Source organism: Anolis sagrei, chromosome 9, assembly GCF_037176765.1.
Source record: "Anolis sagrei isolate rAnoSag1 chromosome 9, rAnoSag1.mat, whole genome shotgun sequence".
In the NCBI taxonomy this organism is placed as follows: Eukaryota; Metazoa; Chordata; class Lepidosauria; order Squamata; family Dactyloidae; genus Anolis; species Anolis sagrei.
This window is the reverse complement of record NC_090029.1, coordinates 35,001,504-35,022,828: the sequence shown is the minus strand read 5'-3', so window position 1 is coordinate 35,022,828 and position 21,325 is coordinate 35,001,504. Positions and strand designations below refer to the sequence as shown.

Here is a 21,325-nt window from a genome sequence, read left to right as displayed (position 1 = left end):
ATTATTGTTTTATTGCTCATGGATGTATTTTAAAATTTAGGTAAAGGTAAAGGTAGTCCCCTGACATTAAGTCCAGTCATGTCTGACCCTGGGGTGTGGTGCTCATCTCCATTTCTAAGCCGAAGAGCCGGCGTTGTCTGTAGACACCTCCAAGGTCATGTGGCCACTGGCATGACTGCATGGAGCGGCGTTACCTTCCCGCCGGAGCGGTACCTATTGATCTACTCACATTTGCATGTTTTCGAACTGCTAGGTTGGCAGAAGCTAGGGCTGACAGCGGAAGCTCATGCCGCTCCCCGGAATCGAACCTGCGACCTTTCGATCAACAAGCTCAGCAGCTCAGCGCTTTAACCCACTGTCTAATTGTAGTGTATAATTGTAATTGTTTGTGCTGTCATTGAATTTTTGCCATTACTTATGTGTAAACCGCTTTGAGTCCCCCTCGAGGTGAGAAAAGTGGTATACAAATACTGTAAATAATAAATAAATAATATATGCAAAATTAAGTTTCTAAACAGTACTGTTGGGGGAGACTTCGTAGCTCTTGTCTCTTGAAATAATCTTACCAGGTGGGCTTCCTGGCATTAGCAACAATTAAGTCCTTTTGCGTACCAACTATCATTTGACCAACAAATCCAAACTTTTGAGAAACTTTTAATTGGCTTTTTAAAAATCCTAGTATTACTGTGGCACAGGATATTTTAGTGGTTTAAAATGCCAAGAAAGTGTACTTCTGGTGAATTATGTCTTTATTATTATTATTATTATTATTATTATTATTATTATTTATTGAACTTTATTTGTACTCCGCTAGCATCTCCCGAAGGACTCGATGCGGCTTACACAGGCCAAGGCCTCAACACACAGCATAACAATACACTCAAAGCAAATTAAATCAATTAAAGCAAAATAAAGCTAAAAGAACAACAGGCAATAAACAATACACTAAAACACAATAAAAACTGGGCCGGGCCAGAGTAATGGGTACAAGATTAAAAGTGCTGATGTGACAGGTGGTATATATAATAGTTATGAGATGCATTGTGTTGTTATTGTTGTGTCAATATTGTATATTGTGCTCTAATGGTTTTAAATTGTATATCGTTGATTGATCTTATCCTTGTTGTAAACCGCGTTGAGTCGCCTGTTAGGCTGAGAAACTGCGGCATACAAGTAAAGTAAATAAATAAATAAATATATATAAGACTTATAGGGCAAGTGTGATGTGCGGTGTGCAGCACATCTTTATAAATTCATCAATTGCAGAAATCAGTTGAAGCCCAAGCCACCGTCATTCCTTTTTGCCAGAAACCTGTGTTGAAATACTCATCTTGATGACTTTATTACTTTATTTCTATCCTCCACACTAGGTTCTCCTTGCTCCCAACAGAATGGTGTTGTTAGGAGACTTAGTATTTACAAGCACTGTATCCAGTTGGTGGAATCGGGGGACTTGCATGTGGAATCTGCATCTGAGATTATACGTCTCCTTATGTTAGAGGTAGGCTTGGATTTCTTAGCACCAGTTTCAAGGTGCAGGTTATCACCTATAAAGCCCTAAATGGTTTGGGACCCGCCTACCTTTGTAACCGTATCTCGCTCCGCGTACCAACCTGGGCCCTTTGTTCCTCATCGGAGGTCCTCCTTTCGCCCTTACCAATCTCACAAGCTCGTCTTGTGGGCACAAGGGAGGAGAGCCTTCTCTTCCTTGGCCCCCTGACTTTGGAACTCTTTACCTGGGGAGATCAGGAAAACCCCTTCACTGGAAACATTTAAAAGGAACTTCAAAATCTGGCTTTTCTACTGTGCCTTTGGCGAGTAGGTGCACAGCATGATATTTTGCACCCCCTCAACGTTTTCGGCTAATGGAGTTCGTACCCTCCAAACTCTGTGTGTTTTATGAGTTCCATTTAAACGTCCTGCTCCTATTTTATCTCATCATAGTCTGTTAATTGTTTTTTTATTCGGAATATGCGTCCCGCCCATTGTCATCTTTATCATGATTGTGTCTATTGGATGTTTTACTTATTTATTTATTTATTATTTTATTATTATTATTTTAATGTCCTTTTGATAATGTTGTTGTTGTCTGTTGTATATGCTTTGATTTTATTGCTGTATTATGTTGTTCGGGCTTGGCCCCATGTAAGTTGCTCCGAGTCCCCATTGGGGAGATGGTGGCAGGGTAGAAATAAAGATTATTATTATTATTATTATTATTATTATTATTATTATTATTATTGAGGCCTGCTAGTTCTGACCAGGTTTATGTTCTTGAGTTGGTCAGCAGTGAAACCAGAATTTGATTATATCACGACTTCCATTGGCTCTAGATCATGTAGTCAGTGGTGAGGTATGGAGTTAATAATAATAATATATATTTTTGTCGTGTCAGGAGCAACTTGAGAAACTGCAAGTCGCTTCTGGTGTGAGAGAATTGGCCGTCTGCGAGGACGTTGCCCAGGGGGCACCTGGATGATTTGATGTTTTTATCATCTTTGGGAGGCTACAACATTATCAATAAGACAACACACAATCCAAAACAGTGGGAAGGCCAAATGTAAAATTTAAATTGAAAATAATGCTGGGACATGGGCGAAAAAATTGATGGGGCGTTTGTGGAAAACAAGCTTGGTCCCTCATCCCTATGACTCGATATGACTTCCTCTCACATATTTATACATGTATTTTTACATGTTCTTTGTAAAATGATTTTTTTAAAGCTGCATCTTGAGAGTTCAATCTTTCTTCGAGTACAAGCAGTTGTTGGTTATTAGTAGCCCCTCCGAATGGAATGGTATTCTTACATGTTATTCTTCATTGGTCAGGCTCAAAGGCTGCCAGGCCCTGCCTTGGCTGACTTGGCCACTTTCTTTGTTGATGCCGTCAAAGGAGGCAGCCTGTTCAGCGGTAAATCCTTGGAGCTGTTTCCTACAGTTCTAACTGCACTGGCCACATCCAAAGAGACCGTGGTTTATGGAACAGGTAAGCCCTTTCCTCTTTACTGCCTCTCTAATTCTTTCTCTTTGAACAACTCCAAAGTGCCTTTCTGTTACGTCAGTGGTTCTCAATGGTCTTAATGCTGCGACCCCTTAATAGAGTTCTTCATGTTGTGGTGACCCCCAACCATAACATTATTTCTGTTGCTACTTCATAACTACAATTTTGCTACTGTTATGAATGGTAATGTAAATATCTGATATTATTATTATTATTATTAACTTTATTTGTACCCCGCTAGCATCTCCCGAAGGACTCGATGCGGCTTACACAGGCCGAAGCCTCAGAACACAATACAGTAAAAACATAACACAACAATACAAAAGCAAATCAAAATAGTTAAGCAGAATAACAACAACAGTGACAATACATCAGGACACTTTAAAACTGGGCCGGCCAGAGCCGTGGGGTACAGGGTTAAAAGTGCTGAAATGGCAGGAGGAACATAGGATTAAAATAGTGCGGTGTGCAGCAATCTTAATTGTACTAAAGTGCTTCTAGGACTTGGGATGGGGAATTCCTAATCTGATATACAGGATGTATCTTCATTCACTGGACTAAATTTGGCACAAATATCCTATACGCCCAAATTTGAATACTGGTGGAGTTGGGGCAGGGACTGATTTTGTCATTTGGGCATTGTAGTTACTGGGATTTATAGTTCACCTACAATCAGAGCATTCTGATCTTCACCAACGATGGAATTGAATCAAACTTGGCACACAGAACTCCCACAACCAACAGAAAATACTGGAAGGATTTGGTAGGCATTGATTTTGAGTTTTGGAGTTGTAGTTCACCTACATCCAGAGAACACTGTGGACTCAAACAACCATGGATCTGGACCAAACTTGGCACGAATACTCCATATCCTCAAATGTGAGCACTGGTGGAGTTTGGGGAAAATAGTCTTTGACATTTGGGAGTTTGTAGTTTCTGAGATGTATAGTTTATTTATTTATTTACGACATTTATATGCCACCCTTCTCATCCTGAAGGGGACTCAGAGCGGCTTACAAGATAGATAGATAGATAGATAGATAGATCCACACACATACAATATATTATATTATTAGTATAATACAATATCAGTATTAAATATTACTATAATGTACTCCATTATATTGTAATATTATTAGTAATGTTACATGTAATATAAATATATATAATTGTAATATATTATTATTGTTAGTAGTAGTAGTAGTAGTAGTGTAATATTGTATTACATTACAATATTATAAATATTATATGTATATACATTATATTATATTATATTATATTACATTATTAGCATAACACAGGAGACAAAGTGGAACTGTCTTCCTGGTCCCCTCTCTTTTTACTCTGGCCCAGAGCAGCCGTTGGTGCTGGGAGGAGGGGTCCCCAACTGATGACATACAGAACCCCTGTGACCAACAGAAAATGCTTCCAAAAAGGAAAAGAAAGACAGGCAGAGAGATTTCAGCCTCCTCTGCTAAAAGGGTCCCTAAGACTATCAGAAATATGTGTTTTCTGATGGTGTTTGGCGACCCCTCTGACACCCCCTCGTGACCCCCCCCCCCCCCCCGCGGGGGTCCCGACTCCTAGGTTGAGAAACACTGTGTTACGTGATTTTGTTTCCTGCTTCCAGGTGAGCTGAATGGAGGAGAACTGAAGAAACAACTGATCAATACCCTGTGCTCTAGCAGGTGGGCATTTCTTTTCCAGATCAGTTTTATTGATTTCCTTGATAACTGGACAAAATGCACTAATTTTATGCAGGCATTTTGCCATATAGAAAATCAAGTGTCAAAGTCACTGTAAGTGGCTTTTGATAGATTTTCATTTTTTTACTCAATGTCCGTGCTTTATTTTATCTACATAGTAGCTCTCCTCTGCCACGCGTTGCTGTGGCCCAGTCTGTGTATATGTGTTTTGTGTGTTTGTATGTATGTATGTATATATGTGGTTTTGTGCATGTGTTGTAATGTGCATGTGTTGTAATATAATGTTGTATTTTTTTGACTTTTTAAGTCTCTTCTGCTGTGTTTTTCAGTGTTTTTGTGAGTGATGGTTACTCGTTGGCCTGATAAGTGTATTGTGTCCAAATGTGGTCTCCATTCGTCCAGTGGTTTTTGAGTTATGTTAATCCCACAAACTAACATTACATTTTTATTTATATAGACTAGCTGCCCTCTGCCATGTCTTGCTGTGGCACAGTCTGTGTATATGTGTTTTGTGTGTGTGTATGTATGTATGTATATATGTGGTTTTGTGCATGTGTTGTAATGTATTTTTAATTTTTTGGCTTTTTAAGTCTCTTCTGCTGTGTTTTTCAGTGTTTTTGTGAGTGATGGTCACTTGTTGGCCTGATAAATGTATTGTGTCCAAATTTGGTGTCAATTCAGCCAGTGGTTTTTGAGTTATGTTAATCCCACAAACAAAGATTACATTTTAATTTATATACTAGTCGTCCCCTGTCACGCGTTGCTGTGGCCCAGTCTGTGTATATGTGTGTTGTGTGTGTGTATATATATATGTATATTTATATAGATGCTGCAAGTGAATGGATTATTTCAGACAGAATCATCCATCTGGAAATACATGGGATCCTGTCACATTTTCATTTGGTGCAAGTATCTCAGGAGATGAGCTAGTTTCATCTGGTGTCTAATCCTATGGCATAATAACTCTCAGTCTTTGAGGTGTGACAGGATCCCATGCATTTCTTTTGCTGCTGGGAGGAGCAAAACAGACTAACTGCGACCCTTCTGAAAGTATTTTCCATTGGTAGTTTCTTTTCTGTTTTCAGACTCTGGTTTTTATTTTAACAGGTGGGGTCATCAGCATGTGATTCATTTAACTTCTATGTTCAGGTAACCTCTTAATCTGTATAAACCTAGTATTATTTGGTTTTCTCTTGTGACCTAAATGTCTTCCCAAAGTATTTTGGGGATAATGGATCATGACCTGTAAGGATCACTGACCACCTGGGTACAGATTATGAACTGCTAAAATCACAACTTAATCGGAATAGCAGAGTTTCTTTGATAACACTGTTCAACTGAGAAAAAGTTGCGGGCCTAAAAATAGTTGTGTTTTTATGATATTGGGGTGCTGAAAATGAAAATGACATTTAAAAATGTATATTGGCTCTAGTTTTTATGATATAAGCAATCACGTGATCATGTATGGTTGAAAAAATGCATGTTGTGACTTACACTATGGAAGATTCTAGAATACTCTAGAAAGTTTGATGACGCAGTATTAGTGCCGTGTGCAAAAGCCAGAAAGCCCTATATAAGGCCAGACATTTGAAAGGTGAGGGTCAGTCAGTTGAAGACGGAGACAGTCTCGTTAAACTTCGTTTTCCATTGTTCTTTTGACTGTAGTGATGCCTCCTCGCACGTGTGTAAATAAAGCACGATGGAAAAAAGATATCAAGGCCAAGGGACTCCGTCAATGCTGTCAGACTCCTGCTGGAGCATTGCAAGAGGGAATCCTCTCCTTGAATACAAAAGAAAAGTCAAGAGAAGCAAACAGGATATAAACTAAAGTCACAATTAAAGCGACATTTAAACTTTCAGACTTTTCAACTGCATTCGGCCTACTAATAGAGTTTCTTGCTGCACAAACATAAACAATAGACTAATTAAATATTTCTCATGTATAAACTATTGGCAATATAATTTGACTAAAATTTAGTAAATCTTCACGGTTTATATACATGCAGTAAGGTTAGGCGCATTATCATAATATTAACTAATTACCTATTGTGGAGAAAATTGAAATAGCTGTTGCATAAAAACCAGAGCCAATTAACACATTTAATTATTATATTTGAATTCAGCATGTTAAATTTATTAAGAAACGGCACATTTCGTTTCCGCAACTGAAAAAAACTGAAAATTTGTAGAACAGTGTAATGGATGATCGCTGAGCATTTTGATGTTTTGTTTCTGTTTGACGTTTTCAGCAGACAGATGCAAGCAGACTTCTTTTAAAGATAACAAGATTGTTTACTGATAACTCTGTATTTAAAGATACAGGCACATTCCTTGTCAAAGGTTAAAAACTTCAGTAATGTTTCAGACTGTTTTTATCTTGTATCTATAATTTTTAACAGTTTCTTCATAAACTACTGAATATACTTGAGTATAAGCCTAGTTTTTCAGCCCTTTTTTTAGGCTGAAGAAGTCCCCCTCGGCTTATACTTGAGTCAAGGTTATTTATTGTTTTCCTCTGTTATCATTTTTATTACATTTATAATTTTACTCTATTGTTATTACATTTATTTTATTTTATTTGTCGTGTCAGCACAACCAGTCAGATTATGCTACATTTCTAACAGAACAAAGCAAACAAACAGACAAAATACAAAATTTGTGAGTTTGGTAGTTGATTAAATGTCCTTTGACCAGTCTCTGGCCACTTGGAGTGCCTCTGGTGTTGCTGCAAGAAGGTCCTCCCTTGTGCATTTAGCAGGGCTCAGGTTGCATCGCAGCAGGTGTTCAGTGGTTTGCTTTGCTCCTCTCCACACTCGCATGGCATGGATTCCACTTTGTGGCCCCATTTCTTGAGGTTGGCTCTGCATCTCATGGTGCCAAAGCGCAGTCTGTTCAGTGCCTTCCAAGTCACCCAGTCCTCTGTGTGCCCAGGGGGAGTCTCTCATTGGGTATCAGCCATTGGTTGAGGTTCTGGGTTTGAGCCTGCCACTTTTGGACTCTCGCTTGCTGAGGTGTTCCAGCAAGTGTCTCTGTAGATCTTAGGAAACTATTTCTTGATTTAAGTCATTGACGTGCTGGCTGATACCCAAACAGGGGATGAGCTGGAGATATCTCTGCCTTGGTCCTTTCACTATTGGCTGCTACTTCCTCTATTATTTTACTCTATTATTATTATTAAATTTATTATTTTACTCTATTTATTGTTATAACATTTATTATTTTACGATATTACTACTGGTATTATTACATTTCCATTATTATTATTATTATTATTATTATTACATGCATTATTTTACTGTATTATTATTGGAAGGATACGTAAGCACATTTACATTGAAGAAGGTTAGAATAATGGTTTATATGACCTTCCACATGTCGAGGGCTGCAGCTCCCAAGTATTGAATGCAATAAAAATAATACTAATACTAAAGGGGCTGAAAAACTAGGCTTAGACTCGAGTATATACAGTAAATAAAATAACTTTATATTCTGCCCTAATTCCCCGAGAGGACTCAGGGTGGATATATTTTCACCATATCTGCTCTTGGTCTAAATATGCTGTTGCCTTTTCATAGAATCATGCAGGAAAAGTACAACCAAAGAACCCCTGAACAATGGCTATCCAGCCTCTGTTTAAAAACTTTTTTGGAAGACATTGATTGGTGTTGTGTTTTTCTTTCCCCTCCCTTGTACTCTACAGGGATGTTCCACTAAGTACAGAAGAGCTGCAGTTTGTGGTGGAGAAGGTCCTAAGGATGTTTCCTAAGTTAGACCTTCAAGAAATCCCTCCTTTGGTTTATCAACTCCTGTTGCTTTCTTCCAAGGTACAATCTTTGTGGAAAGTGAACAATTTTCAGCACTTGGACCCAATGGGCATGTGTTTTTCAGTCTTGTGGGTGACTCATAATTCATATTGACAAGCTGGAATGTGTCCAGAAGAGGGCAGCGAAAATGGTCAAGGGTCTGGAGAACAAGCCCTATTTTATTTAACGTGTCAGGAGCAACCAGATAGTTGTATTACATTTTTAACAAAAACAAACAAACAGACAACACACAAAGTTTACAAGCTTGGTAGTTGATTAAATGTCTTAAGACCAGTATCTGGCCTCTTGGAGTGCCTCTGGTGTTGCTGCAAGAAGGTCCTCCATTGTGCATGTGGCAGGGCTCAAGTTGCATTGCAGCAACTTGCTATGCATTGCTGTGGCTCAGTCTGTGTATATGTGTTTTGTGTGTATATGTATGTGTATGTGTATATGTATATGATCAGCATGTGGCAGGGCTCAGGGTGTATTGCAGCAGATGGTCAGTGGTTTGCTCTTCTCCACACTCGCATGTCGTGGATTCCACTTTGTGGCCCCGTTTCTGAAGGTTGGCTCTGCATCTCGTGGTGCCAGAGTGCAGTCTGTTCAGCGCCTTCCAAGTCGCCCAGTCTTCTGTGTGCCCAGGGAGGAGTCTCTCATTTGGTATCAGCCATTGGTTGAAGTTCTGGGTTTGAGCCTGCCACTTTTGGACTCTCGCTTGCTGGGGTGTTCCAGTGAGTGTCTCTGTAGATCTTAGAAAACTATTTCTTGATTTAAGTCGTTGACGTGCTGGCTGATACCCAAACAGGGGACGAGCTGGAGATGTCTCTGCTTTGATCCTTTCACTATTGGCTGCTACTTCCCGGCGGATGTCAGGTGGTGCAATACTGGCTAAGCAGTGTAATTTCTCCAGTGGTGTAGGGCGCAGACACTCCGTGATAATGCGGCATGTCTCATTAAGAGCCACATCCACTGTTTTAGTGTGGTGAGATGTGTTCCATACTGGGCATGCATACTCAGCAGCAGAGTAGCATAGCGCAAGGGCAGATGTCTTCACTGTGTCTGGTTGTGATCCCCAGGTTGTGCCAGTCAGTTTTTGTATGATATTGTTTCTAGCACCCACTTTTTGCTTGATATTCAGGCAGTGCTTCTTGTAGGTCTGAGCACGGTCCAGAGTGACTCCCAGGTATTTGGGAGCGCTGCCATGCTCCAGCAGGATTCCTTCCCAGGTGATCTTCAGAGCTTGAGATGCTTGTCTGTTCTTAAGCTGAAAGGCACATGTCTGTGTTTTAGATGGATTAGGGATCAGCAGGTTTTCCCTGTAATAGGCGGTAAGGGCACCTAGAGCTTCGGAGAACTTCTGTTCTACCATCTCAAAGCTCCCTGCTTGAGCAGTAATGGTAGCAAGCCCTATGAGGAGCAGCTTAAAGAGCTGGGCATGTTTAGCCTGAAGAAGAGAAGGCTGAGAGGAGATATGATGAGTGCCATGTATAAATATGTGAGAGGAAGTCATAGGGAGGAGGGAGCAAGCTTGTTTTCTGCTTCCTTGGAGACTAGGACGCAATGGAACAATGGCTTCAAACTACTAGAGAGGAGATTCCATCTGAACATGAGGAAGTACTTCCTGACTGTGAGAGCCGTTCAGCAGTGGAACTCTCTGCCCCGGAGTGTGGTGGAGACTTCTTCTTTGGAAGCTTTTAAGCAGAGGCTGGATGGCCATCTGTCAGGGGTGCTTTGAATGCAATTTTCCTGCTTCTTGGCAGAATGGGGTTGGACTGGATGGCCCAGGAGGTCTCTTCCAACTCTATGATTCTATGAGTTTGGGGGGATTGATTTTGTCATTTCGGAGTTGTAGTTGCTTGAATTTATAGTTCACCTACAATCAAAGAGCATTCTGAACCCTATCAACAATGGAATTGAACCAAACTTGACACACAGATCTCCCATGACCAACAGAAAACACTACAAGGGTTTGGTGGGCATTAACCTTGAGTTTTGGAGTTGTAGTTCATCTATATCCAGAGAGCACTGTAGACTCAAACAATGAAGGATCTAGACCAAACTTAGCATGAATACTCCATATGCCCAACCTCCTGCTTCTCGGAGAGCTGTTCAGCAGTGGAACTCTCTGCCCTGGAGTGTGGTGGAGGCTCCTTCTTTGGAAGCTTTTAAGCAGAGGCTGGATGGCCATCTGTCAGGGGTGCTTTGAATACAATTTTCCTGCTCTTTGGCAGAATGGGGTTGGACTGGATGGCCCAGGAGGTCTCTTCCAACTCTATGATTCTATGAGGTTGGGGGGATTGATTTTGTCATTTGGGAGTTGTAGTTGCTTGGATTTATAGTTCACCTACAATCAAAGAGCATTCTGAACTCTATCAACAATGGAATTGAACCAAACTTGGCACACAGATCTCCCATGACCAACAGAAAACACTACAAGGGTTTCGTGGGCATTAACCTTGAGTTTTGGAGTTGTAGTTCATCTATATCCAGAGAGCACTGTAGACTCAAACAATGAAGGATCTAGACCAAACTTAGCATGAATACTCCATATGCCCAACCTCCTGCTTCTCGGAGAGCTGTTCAGCAGTGGAACTCTCTGCCCTGGAGTGTGGTGGAGGCTCCTTCTTTGGAAGCTTTGAAACAGAGGCTGGATGGCCATCTGTCGGGGGTGTTTTGAAGGCAATTTTCCTGCTTCTTGGCAGAGTAGGGTTGGACTGGATGGCCCAGGAGGTCTCTTCCAACTCTAGGATTCTATAGCCTCATATTAACAAGCTCACTTGCGTCTAAAACCAAATATATGGCTGCTCATTGATTATTGTTATATTATTTTCTTACTATGTATGTTCTTTTCTTGTTTCATAATCTCTCAGGGCAGCAAGAAAAACATATTGGAAGGAATCATCAACTTTTTCAACCAAATGGATAAAAAGCTAAAAGAGGAACAGAAGAATTCAGAGTAAGTCGTTCCTTGTGTTCTTTATTTCTAGTATTTGCTCCTCCGGTGTGGGATTAATATATTGCTTTGTCTTTTATTTATTTATTATTTATTTGCTTTATTTCTATACCGCATATTTCAGCCCAGACAGGCGACTCTATGCGGTTTACATGGTACAAATTATTAACAGTGTCAGTGCAATTAAAACGCAACAAGTGCGACAAACAGGAACAACAACATCAATCCACAACAGTTAACAAAACAGAACAGGACAGTCAACACACACAACATAATGCCTCAGTGAAATCAGATCCGTTCTCATAATCCTTGTGCCATTCCTATGTTCCATTTACCGTCTTCCTTCATTGATTGCACTGTTCAACCAAATGCCTGTTCATAAAGCCAGGTCTTAACCTTTTTCCGAAACGCCAGCAACAAAGGTGCCTGCCTGATGTCTACCGGTAAGGCATTCCATAGCCGAGGGGCCACCACTGAGAAGGCCCTGTCTCTCGTCCCCGCCAAGCGCGCCTGTGACGCAGGCGGGACCGAGAGCAGGGCCTCCCCGGACGATCTTAACGTCCTGGTCGGTTCATAGGTGGAGATGCGTTCGGAGAGGTAAGTGGGGCCAGAACCGTTTAGGGCTTTATAGGCTAAAGCCAGCACCTTGAATTGTGCTCGGTAGCGAATTGGCAGCCAGTGGAGCTGGCTCAACAGAGGAGTGGTATGCTCCCTGAGTGATTGTTCTTGTTTGTTGTGTCTTTGTTGCAACTATGACTGTATCTTTGACTTTTGTGTGACCAACTCTTTCAGGTCGATGGACCTTGAGGAAGCCACGGTTCCTGCAGATCAGCTCCGTCATGTGGAAGGCACCATCATCCTGCATATAGTGCTGGCCATTAATTTGAACCAGGATTTAGGAAAGGAGCTAATAAAATACTTAAAGGTATGCCAAATCTATACACATAATAAAAGTGAAAATGTGTGTATGTTGCGGAGGTGTCCACTTGCACAGACAGCCTCACAGATAGTCTCCTGCCTCCTCAAACAGGTTATAGTTCCAAGTGCTGAGAAGCCTCCAAAGGCACTCCCTCAACTGACATTGCAGGTTATAGTGAGCACCATGAACATGTAGCCCAACCATAGAATCATAGAATCAAAGAGTTGGAAGAGACCTCATGGGCCATCTAGTCCAACCCATTCTGCCAAGAAGCAGGAATATTGCATTCAAATCACCCCTGACAGATGGCCATCCAGCCTCTGTTTAAAAGCTTCCAAAGAAGGAGCTTCCACCACACTCCGGGGCAGAGAGTTCCACTGCTGAACGGCTCTCACAGTCAGGAAGTCCTTCCTCATGTTCAGATGGAATCTCCTCTCTTGTAGTTTGAAGCTATTGTTCCGCGTCCTAGTCTCCAGGGAAGCAGAAAACAAGCTTGCTCCCTCCTCCTCCCCGTGGCTTCCTCTCACATATTTATACATGGCTATCATATCTCCTCTCAGCCTTCTCTTCTTCAGGCTAAACCCCTACCAATATCCTCCCCAAACACCAACAACCCAAGGAATGCTTTCATTCGGGGAACTTTCCTTCCTAGATGCATCAATAGGATGCATCAATAGGAGCCTAGTGTCTAGATCTAAGGAAGTCATGCTACCCCTCTATTCTGCTTTGGTTAGACCACATCTGGAATATTGTGTCCAATTCTGGGCACCACAATTCAAGAGAGATATTGACAAGCTGGAATGTGTCCAGAGGAGGGCGACTAAAATGATCAAGGGTCTGGAGAACAAGCCCTATGAGGAGCGGCTTAGGGAACTGGGCTTGTTTAGCCTGAAGAAGAGAAGGCTGAGAGGAGATATGATAGCCATGTATAAACATGTGAGAGGAAGCCACAGGGAGGAGGAGGGAGCAAGCTTGTTTTCTGCTTCCTTGGAGACTAGGACGCAATGGAACAATGGCTTCAAACTACAAGAGAGGAGATTCCATCTGAACATTAGGAAGAACTTCCTGACTGTGAGAGCCGTTCAGCAGTGGAACTCTCTGCCCCGGAGTGTGGTGGAGGCTCCTTCTTTGGAAGCTTTTAAGCAGAGGCTGGATGGCCATCTGTGAGGGGTGATTTGAATGCGATATTCCTGCTTCTTGGCAGAATGGGGTTGGACTGGATGGCCCATGAGGTCTCTTCCAACTCTTTGATTCTATGATTCTATGATTCTATGTTCTGTTTTTTCTCCGGAAAGGACATCCCAGGGTTCCTTTCTCTCTCCAAATTTGCATGACCCCGTCCACTGCCTCTCACTTAACCCTTTCCTATGCATTCCTATGGCACACAGCAAACAGGAATTGATTTTGCAACTGAACAAGAAGTTTGGGAAGAATTACCAAACATGGCACACAGACCCAACATGGCAAACTTTGAATACTGGTGGGGTTTGGGGTGATTAGCCCACGATTTTGGGAAATACAGTTCATCCACATCCTTATGCATTTTCTAATGCGAGCATTCATAAAAACAACAGGAAAGTCTGGCTTTTTTCTAATCACACCCCAAACAAATAGTACCTTTTTCAAATAAGCTGGGCCAACATAACATACTGGAGAGGTTCGGGAAGTAATGACCTGCCTGTGTGGGAATTGTTCACCCTGCATCCAGAGATATTACCAAACTTCCCAAAATAAACAATGTCTTTCTCAATGTATTGTCGAAGGCTTTCATGGCTGGAATCACTGGGTTGTTGTAGGTTTTTTCGGGCTATATGGCCATGGTCTAGAGGCATTCCCTCCTGACGTTTCGCCTGCATCTATGGCACGCATCCTCAGAGGTTGTGGGGTCTGTTGTCGAAGGCTTTCATGGCTGGAATCACTGGGTTGTTGTAGGTTTTTTCGGGCTATATGGCCATGTTCTAGAGCAGTGGTTCTCAACCTTCCTAATGCTGCGACCCCTTAGTACAGGGCCTCATGTTGTGGTGACCCCGAACCATAACGTTATTTTCGTTGCTACTTCATAACTGTAATTTTGCTACTGTTAAGAGTCATAATGTAAATATGCAGGATGTATTTTCATTCACTGGACCAAATTTAGCACAAATACCTGATATGCCCAAAATTTGAATACTGGTGGGATTGGGGGTGATTGATTTTGACATTTGGTAATGCTGGAGTTGCTGGGATTTATAGTTCACCTTAAATCAAAGAGCTTTCTGAACTCCATCAATGATGGAATTGAATCAAACATGGCACACAGAATTCCCATGACCAGGAGAAAATACTTGGAAGGTCTGGTGGACATTGACCTTGCATTTTTGGAGTTGTAGTTCACCTGAATCCAGAGAACACTGTGGACTCAAGCAATGATGGATCGGAATCAAACTTGGCACAAATACTCAATATGCCCAAATGTGAACACTGGTAGAGTTTGGAGAAAATAGACCTTGCCATTTGGGAGTTGTAGTTGTTGGGATTTATAGTTCACCCACAATGAAATAGCATTCTGAACCCCACCAATGATAGAATTGGACCAAACTTTCCACACAGAACACCCATGACAAACAGAAAATACTATGTTTTCTGATGGTCTTTGGTGACCCCTTTGACACCCCCTCATGACCCCCACAGGGGTCCCGACCCCCAGGTTGAGAAACACTGTTCTAGAGGCATTATCTCCTGACGTGTCACCTGCATCTATGGCAAGCATCCTCGGAGGTTGTGAGGTCTTTTTCAAGTAATCTGAGCATCGCCGGGTCCCCAAGCTACTAGTGTATAATAAAGCTAGGTAGCTTTTTTTCTCTCTGAAACTCTCAGGACTTTTTATTTTTAATACAGAAAATTTGCAGTTCTACAAAACAAATAATATTTGAGAACACAAAGCGATCTAGTAATTGTGGGAGTTGAAGTCCAAAACACCTGGAGGGCCAAAGTTTGCCCATGCTTCATATAGGCCTTTTTCTGACCACTTTTATGCCATATTTATTATCTCATTAGTGTTTTTAACATTTTATCCTGTACATGTGGCTGCCCACTGTTTACTGCGACTATTAAATCCATTTTTCTCTTCACAAAGGAAGGAGACAAACACAAACAAAAATGAAAGCAAAGACTGCTATGTTTGGTCAGCCAGGCAAACACAAGGAGAGTGTATTGTCGAAGGCTTTCATGGCCGGAATCACTGGGTTGTTGTAGGCTTTTTCGGGCTATATGGCCATGTTCTAGAGGCATTCTCTCCTGACATTTCGCCTGTATCTATGGCAAGCATCCTCAGAGGTAGTGAGGTCTGTTGGAACTAGGAAAAAGGGTTTATATAACTGGAAAGACCAGGGTGGGACAAAGGACTCTTGTCTGCTGGAGCTAGGTGTGAATGAGAGCACAAGTTCAGCCACTCTCCCTGTGGGTTGTTGTAGTTTTTTTGGGGCTATATGGCCATGTTCTAGAGGCATTCTCTCCTGACGTTTGGCCTGTATCTATGGCAAGCATCCTCAGAGGTAGTGAGGTCTGTTGGAGCTAGGAAAAAGGGTTTGTATATCTGTGGAAAGACCAGGGTGGTACAAAGGACTCTTGTCTGCTGGAGCTAGGCGTGAATGTTTCAACTGACCACCTTGATTAGCATTTGATAGCCTGGCAGTGCCTGGGGCAATCTTTTGTTGAAAGGTGATTAGATATCCCAGATCTTGTTGCAGCAAAACAACAGAGAGGAAACAATCTGGGACATCTAATCACCTCTCAGGCACTGCCAGGCTATCAAATGCTAATCAAGGTGGTCAGTTGAAACATTCACACCTAGCTCCAGCAGACAAGAGTCCTTTGTCCCACCCTGGACATTATTCTACAGATATATAAACCCTTTTTTCCTAGTTTCCAACAGGCCTCACTACCTCTGAGGATGCTTGCCATAGATGCAGGCGAAACGTCAGGAGAGAATGCCTCTAGACCATGGCCATATAGCCCGTAGAAACCTACAACTCCCCATTCACACCTAGCTCCAGCAGACAAGAGTCCTTTGTCCCACCCTGGACATTATTCTACAGATATATAAACCCTTTTTTCCTAGTTTCCAACAGACCTCACTACCTCTGAGGATGCTTGCCATAGATGCAGGCGAAACGTCAGGAGAGAATGCCTCTAGACCATGGCCATATAGCCCGTAGAAACCTACAACTCCCCATTCACACCTAGCTCCAGCAGACAAGAGTCCTTTGTCCCACCCTGGACATTATTCTACAGATATATAAACCCTTTTTTCCTAGTTTCCAACAGACCTCACTACCTCTGAGGATGCTTGCCATAGATGCAGGCGAAACGTCAGGAGAGAATGCCTCTAGAACATGGCCATATAGCCCGAAAAAACCTACAACAACCCACAGGGAGAGTGGCTGAACTTGTGTTCTCATTTTGTCTATTTCTGCAACTAAATACAAAGGGAAAAGCAGCCTCCAACTCAGTGGGATTTGCTGTGAGAATATTTTAGCCCCTCACACTGTCACAAAGCCAAGTGAGTTTTTCCCTTTCTCTCAAGCAAGGCTTTGTTAGAGTGATTATTAGCAGAGATGTATCATTATAGGCCGCCTGGTGAAGCAGTGGGTTAAACCACTGAGCTGCTGAACTTGCTGACCAAAAAGTCAGCAGTTTGAATCCGGGGAGCAGGGTGAGCTCCTGCTGTTAGTCCCAGTTCTGCCAAGCTAGCAGTTTGAAAACATGCAAATGTGAGTAGTTCAATAGGTACTGCTCCGGCAGGAAGGTAACAGCGCTCCGTGCAGTCATGCTGGCGACATAACTTTGGAGGTGTCTATGGACAATGCCAGCTCTTTGGTTTAGAAATGGAGATGAGCACCACCCCTCGGAGTTGGACATGACTAGACTTAATGTCAGGGGAACACTTTACCTTTACGTATCATATTTTTCATGTAGTAAGAAGAACAGAGGCTTCTCCCTGCACTATTTCCCTTGGTTGCCCAGATGTTACTCTTTTTTGTTAAGTAAATGTTTATTTTAAGTTTGAACTGTGCTAAGTAGAATCATAGCATCATAGAATCAAAGAGTTGGAAGAGACCTCCTGGGCCATCATCCAGTCCAACCCCATTCTGCCAAGAAGCAGGAACATCGCATTCAAATCACCCCTGACAGATGGCCATCCAGCCTCTGTTTAAAAGCTTCCAAAGAAGGAGCCTCCACCACACTCCGGGGCAGAGAGTTCCACTGCTGAACGGCTCTCACAGTCAGGAAGTTCTTCCTAATGTTCAGATGGAATCTCCTCTCTTGTAGTTTGAAGCCATTGTTCCTTGTCCTAATCGTTTTGTGCTTTAGCCTTGTGGACCTTTCCCTACAGGTGTTGGCTATTTGTTTGAATTCTTCTTTGGTGATTTCTCCCCTTTTCCACTTCTTGTGCATGTCTCCTCCTCTGAACGGCTGAATGGCTCTCACAGTCAGGAAGTGCTTCCACATGTTCAGATGGAATCTCCTCTCTTGTAGTTTGAAGCCATTGTTCCATTGCGTCCTAGTCTCCAGGGAAGCAGAAAACAAGCTTGCTCCCTCCTCCTCCCTGTGGCTTCCTCTCACATATTTATACATGGCTATCATATCCCCCCTCAGCCTTCTCTTCTTCAGGCTAAACATGCCCAGCTCCTTAAGCCGCTCCTCATAGGGCTTGTTCTCCAGACCTTTTATCATCCAGACCTTTTATCCAGACCTTTTATCAAGTAGTCATTGCTTGTAAAGTTATTAATACTGTGGTACCTCGAAAGCTCTCTAACGCGTTCTGGTTGCGTGATGTTTTCCAGGCGGAGCAGCAGGGAGACCCCAGCAGAGCCCTGTGTCCCTTCAGTGTCACCATTCTGCTCTCAATGGCCAAAATACGCCGGTTTGAAGAGCAGGTATACACCTTTCCTTTTCAATCTTGACCGAATCAGGGAGTCAGAGAATACTTGGGCGTACTATTTGTTTTATGGTTTTAATAACTGTTTTGATATTTGATGACGTACTGTTTTTGATCATTTATTTATTTATTGATTTACTTCACTTGTATACCGCTCTTCTTAGCCCTCAGGCGACTCAAAGCAGTTAACAACCAATTCAACAATACAAAACAGATCATTAATCAATTAAAACAGCAGTATCAATTAATTCATATCAAAACATCAGTTCAACAAAATAACAATCCATCACGTCTCATCAATAGAATCAGCATCCACTCTCATTGTCCATTAATCCATATTCCAATAATCAATCAATTGCACTGCTTAGTTGAAAGCCTGTTCGAAGAGCCAGGTCTTCACTCTCTTCAGATAGGAGGGGGCCGATCTGATGTCTGTAGGAAGGGCGTTCCACAGCCGAGGGGCCACTACTGAGAATTCAAAGTGCAGGTGCTTACCTACAAAGCCCTAAATGGTTTGGGACCCATCTACCTCCGTATACGAACCCACACGATCTCTTCGTTCATCTGGAGAGGCCCTGCTCACGATCCCACCTCCATCGCAAGCGCGATTGGTGGGAACGAGGGACAGGGCCTTCACGGTGGTGGCGCCACGACTCTGGAACTCCCTCCCCAAGGACATCAGGCATGCCCCAACATTGGCAGTCTTTAGAAGGAGCTTGAAAACGTGGATGTTCCAGTGTGCCTTCCCAGTGTGCCTTCCCTTGGAGAAATTACACTGCTTAGCCGGTATTGCACCACCTGACATCCACCGGGAAGTAGCAGCCAATAGTGAAAGGACCAAGGCAGAGACATCTCCAGCTCATCCCCTGTTTGGGTATCAGCCAGCACACCAACGACTTAAATCAAGACATAGTTTTCTTAGATCTACAGAGACACTCGCTGGAACACCCCAGCAAGCGAGAGTCCAAAAGTGGCAGGCCCAAACCCAGCACCTCAATTCATGGGTGATACCAGATGAGAGACTCCCCCCTGGGCACTCAGAAGACTGGGCGACTTGGAAGGCGCTGAACAGATTGCGCTCTGGCACCACGAGATGCAGAGCCAATCTTCAGAAATGGGGCTACAGGGTGGAATCCTCGGCATGCGAGTGCGGAGAAGAACAAACCACTGACCACCTGCTGCAATGCACCCTGAGCCCTGCCACATGCACGATGGAGGACCTTCTTGCGGCAACCCCAGAGGCACTCCAAGTGGCCAGATACTGGTCAAATGTAATAATAACAGTAATAATAGAATAATAAATGTAGTAATAACAGTAATAAATAAAGTAAAATAATGGAAATGTAATAATAACAGTAATAATAGAATAATAAATGTAGTAATAACAGTAATAAATAAAGTAAAATAATGGAAATGTAATAATAACAGTAATAATAGAATAATAAATGTAATAATGACAGGAATAAATAGAGTAAAATAATGGAAATGTAATAATAACAGTAATAATAGAATAATAAATGTAATAATGACAGTAATAAATAGAGTAAAATAATGGAAATGTTATAATAACAGTAATAATTGAATTATAATAAATGTAATAATACTAATAATAATCAAGTAAAATAATAAATGTAATAAAAATAATAATAACAGAGTAAAATAATAAATAACCTTGACTTGAATATAAGCTGAGGGGGACTTTTTCAGCCTTAAAAAAGGATTGAAAAACTAGGCTTATACTCGAGTATATACAGTAAATAATATTTTATAACCTGCCCTTATATTCCAAGGGTCTCAGGCAGTATATAATGCAAACAGCTTATAACAGTAAGAATAGCTTTCAAGTACTGAAAGCATATTGAATTGCTTAAAACAACAATTCAAAATCGATTAATACAATTTAAATGGTGCTCCCAAAGGTGCAGTGTGTTAAACCGCTGCTGAACTTGCTGACCAAAAGGTCAGCAGTTTGAACCTGAGGAGTGGGGTGATCTTCTGCTATTAGCCACAGCTTCTGCCAACCTAGCAGTTGGAAAACATGCAAAAGTAGTGTTGCACTATGCAGTCGTGCTGGCCACATGACTTTGGAGGTGTCTACGGATAACGCCAGCTCTTCAACTAAGAAATGGAGATGAGCACCAACCCCCAGAGTTGGACACGACTAGATTTAATGTCAGGCGAAAACTTTTACCTTTACCTAACACCATTTAAAATAATGTAACTCATTATTTATTTATTTGTCGTGTCAGGACAACAAGTCAATTATATTACATTTCTAACAGAACAAAGCAAACAAACAGACAAAATACAAAATTTGTGAGTTTGGTAGTTGATTAAATGTCCTTTGACCAGTATCTGGCCACTTGGAGTGCCTCTGGTGTTGCTGCAAGAAGGTCCTCCCTTGTGCACGTGGCAGGGCTCAGGTTGCATTGCAGCAGGTGGTGTGTAGTTTACTCTCCTCCACACTCGCATGTCGAGGATTCCACTTTGTGGCCCCATTTCTTGAGGTTGGCTCTGCATCTGGTGGTGCCAGAGCGCAGTCTGTTCAGCGCCTTCCAAGTCGCCCAGTCTTCTGTGTGCCCAGAGGGGAGTCTCTCATTTGGTATCTGCCATGGATTGAGGTTCTGGGTTTGAGCCTGCCACTTTTGGACTCGCTTGCTGAGGTGTTCCAGCGAGTGTCTCTGTAGATCTTAGAAAACTACACATGTGTAAATTTTGCAAAGACATCTTTACTAAGGTTTGATCGTTCTAGTTGGAACATCCAGTTGTGAAAACGCAACACATGTAGTGCATCTTGCTTATTCACCTTTCTCCTTCAGGTGTTTGACTTCCTCAAAACATCGATTATGAGAAGCTTCAAGGACAAGCAGTTCCTCCAAGGCTCCAAGTTTCTACAGGACTTAGCTCCTCAGCGCTATGATATATCTGCTGTGTTTTTAGAAGTTGTCGCGAACAGGTGAGTGGCTAAGAAATCAGTTGACGGAACAAACTTTTCTGCTATTTCATCCTCCCTCAATCAATGAT

At 42.1% G+C, this 21,325-nt stretch overlaps 1 protein-coding gene across 2 annotated transcripts in view; it reads left to right on the top strand.

Annotated features, from left to right (window-relative positions):
• FANCI (FA complementation group I) overlaps positions 1–21,325 on the top strand; it is an 81,397-nt gene that overhangs the window by 3,361 nt on the left and 56,711 nt on the right. For both annotated transcript variants that reach the window (XM_067471449.1, XM_067471450.1), the window contains exons 4-12: positions 1,371–1,501; positions 2,829–2,985; positions 4,631–4,688; positions 5,814–5,855; positions 8,407–8,530; positions 11,380–11,465; positions 12,255–12,387; positions 18,207–18,299; positions 21,121–21,257. In XM_067471449.1, coding sequence (XP_067327550.1) covers positions 1,371–1,501; positions 2,829–2,985; positions 4,631–4,688; positions 5,814–5,855; positions 8,407–8,530; positions 11,380–11,465; positions 12,255–12,387; positions 18,207–18,299; positions 21,121–21,257 — 961 coding nt within the window. The remainder of the gene's footprint in view (positions 1–1,370; positions 1,502–2,828; positions 2,986–4,630; positions 4,689–5,813; positions 5,856–8,406; positions 8,531–11,379; positions 11,466–12,254; positions 12,388–18,206; positions 18,300–21,120; positions 21,258–21,325) is intronic.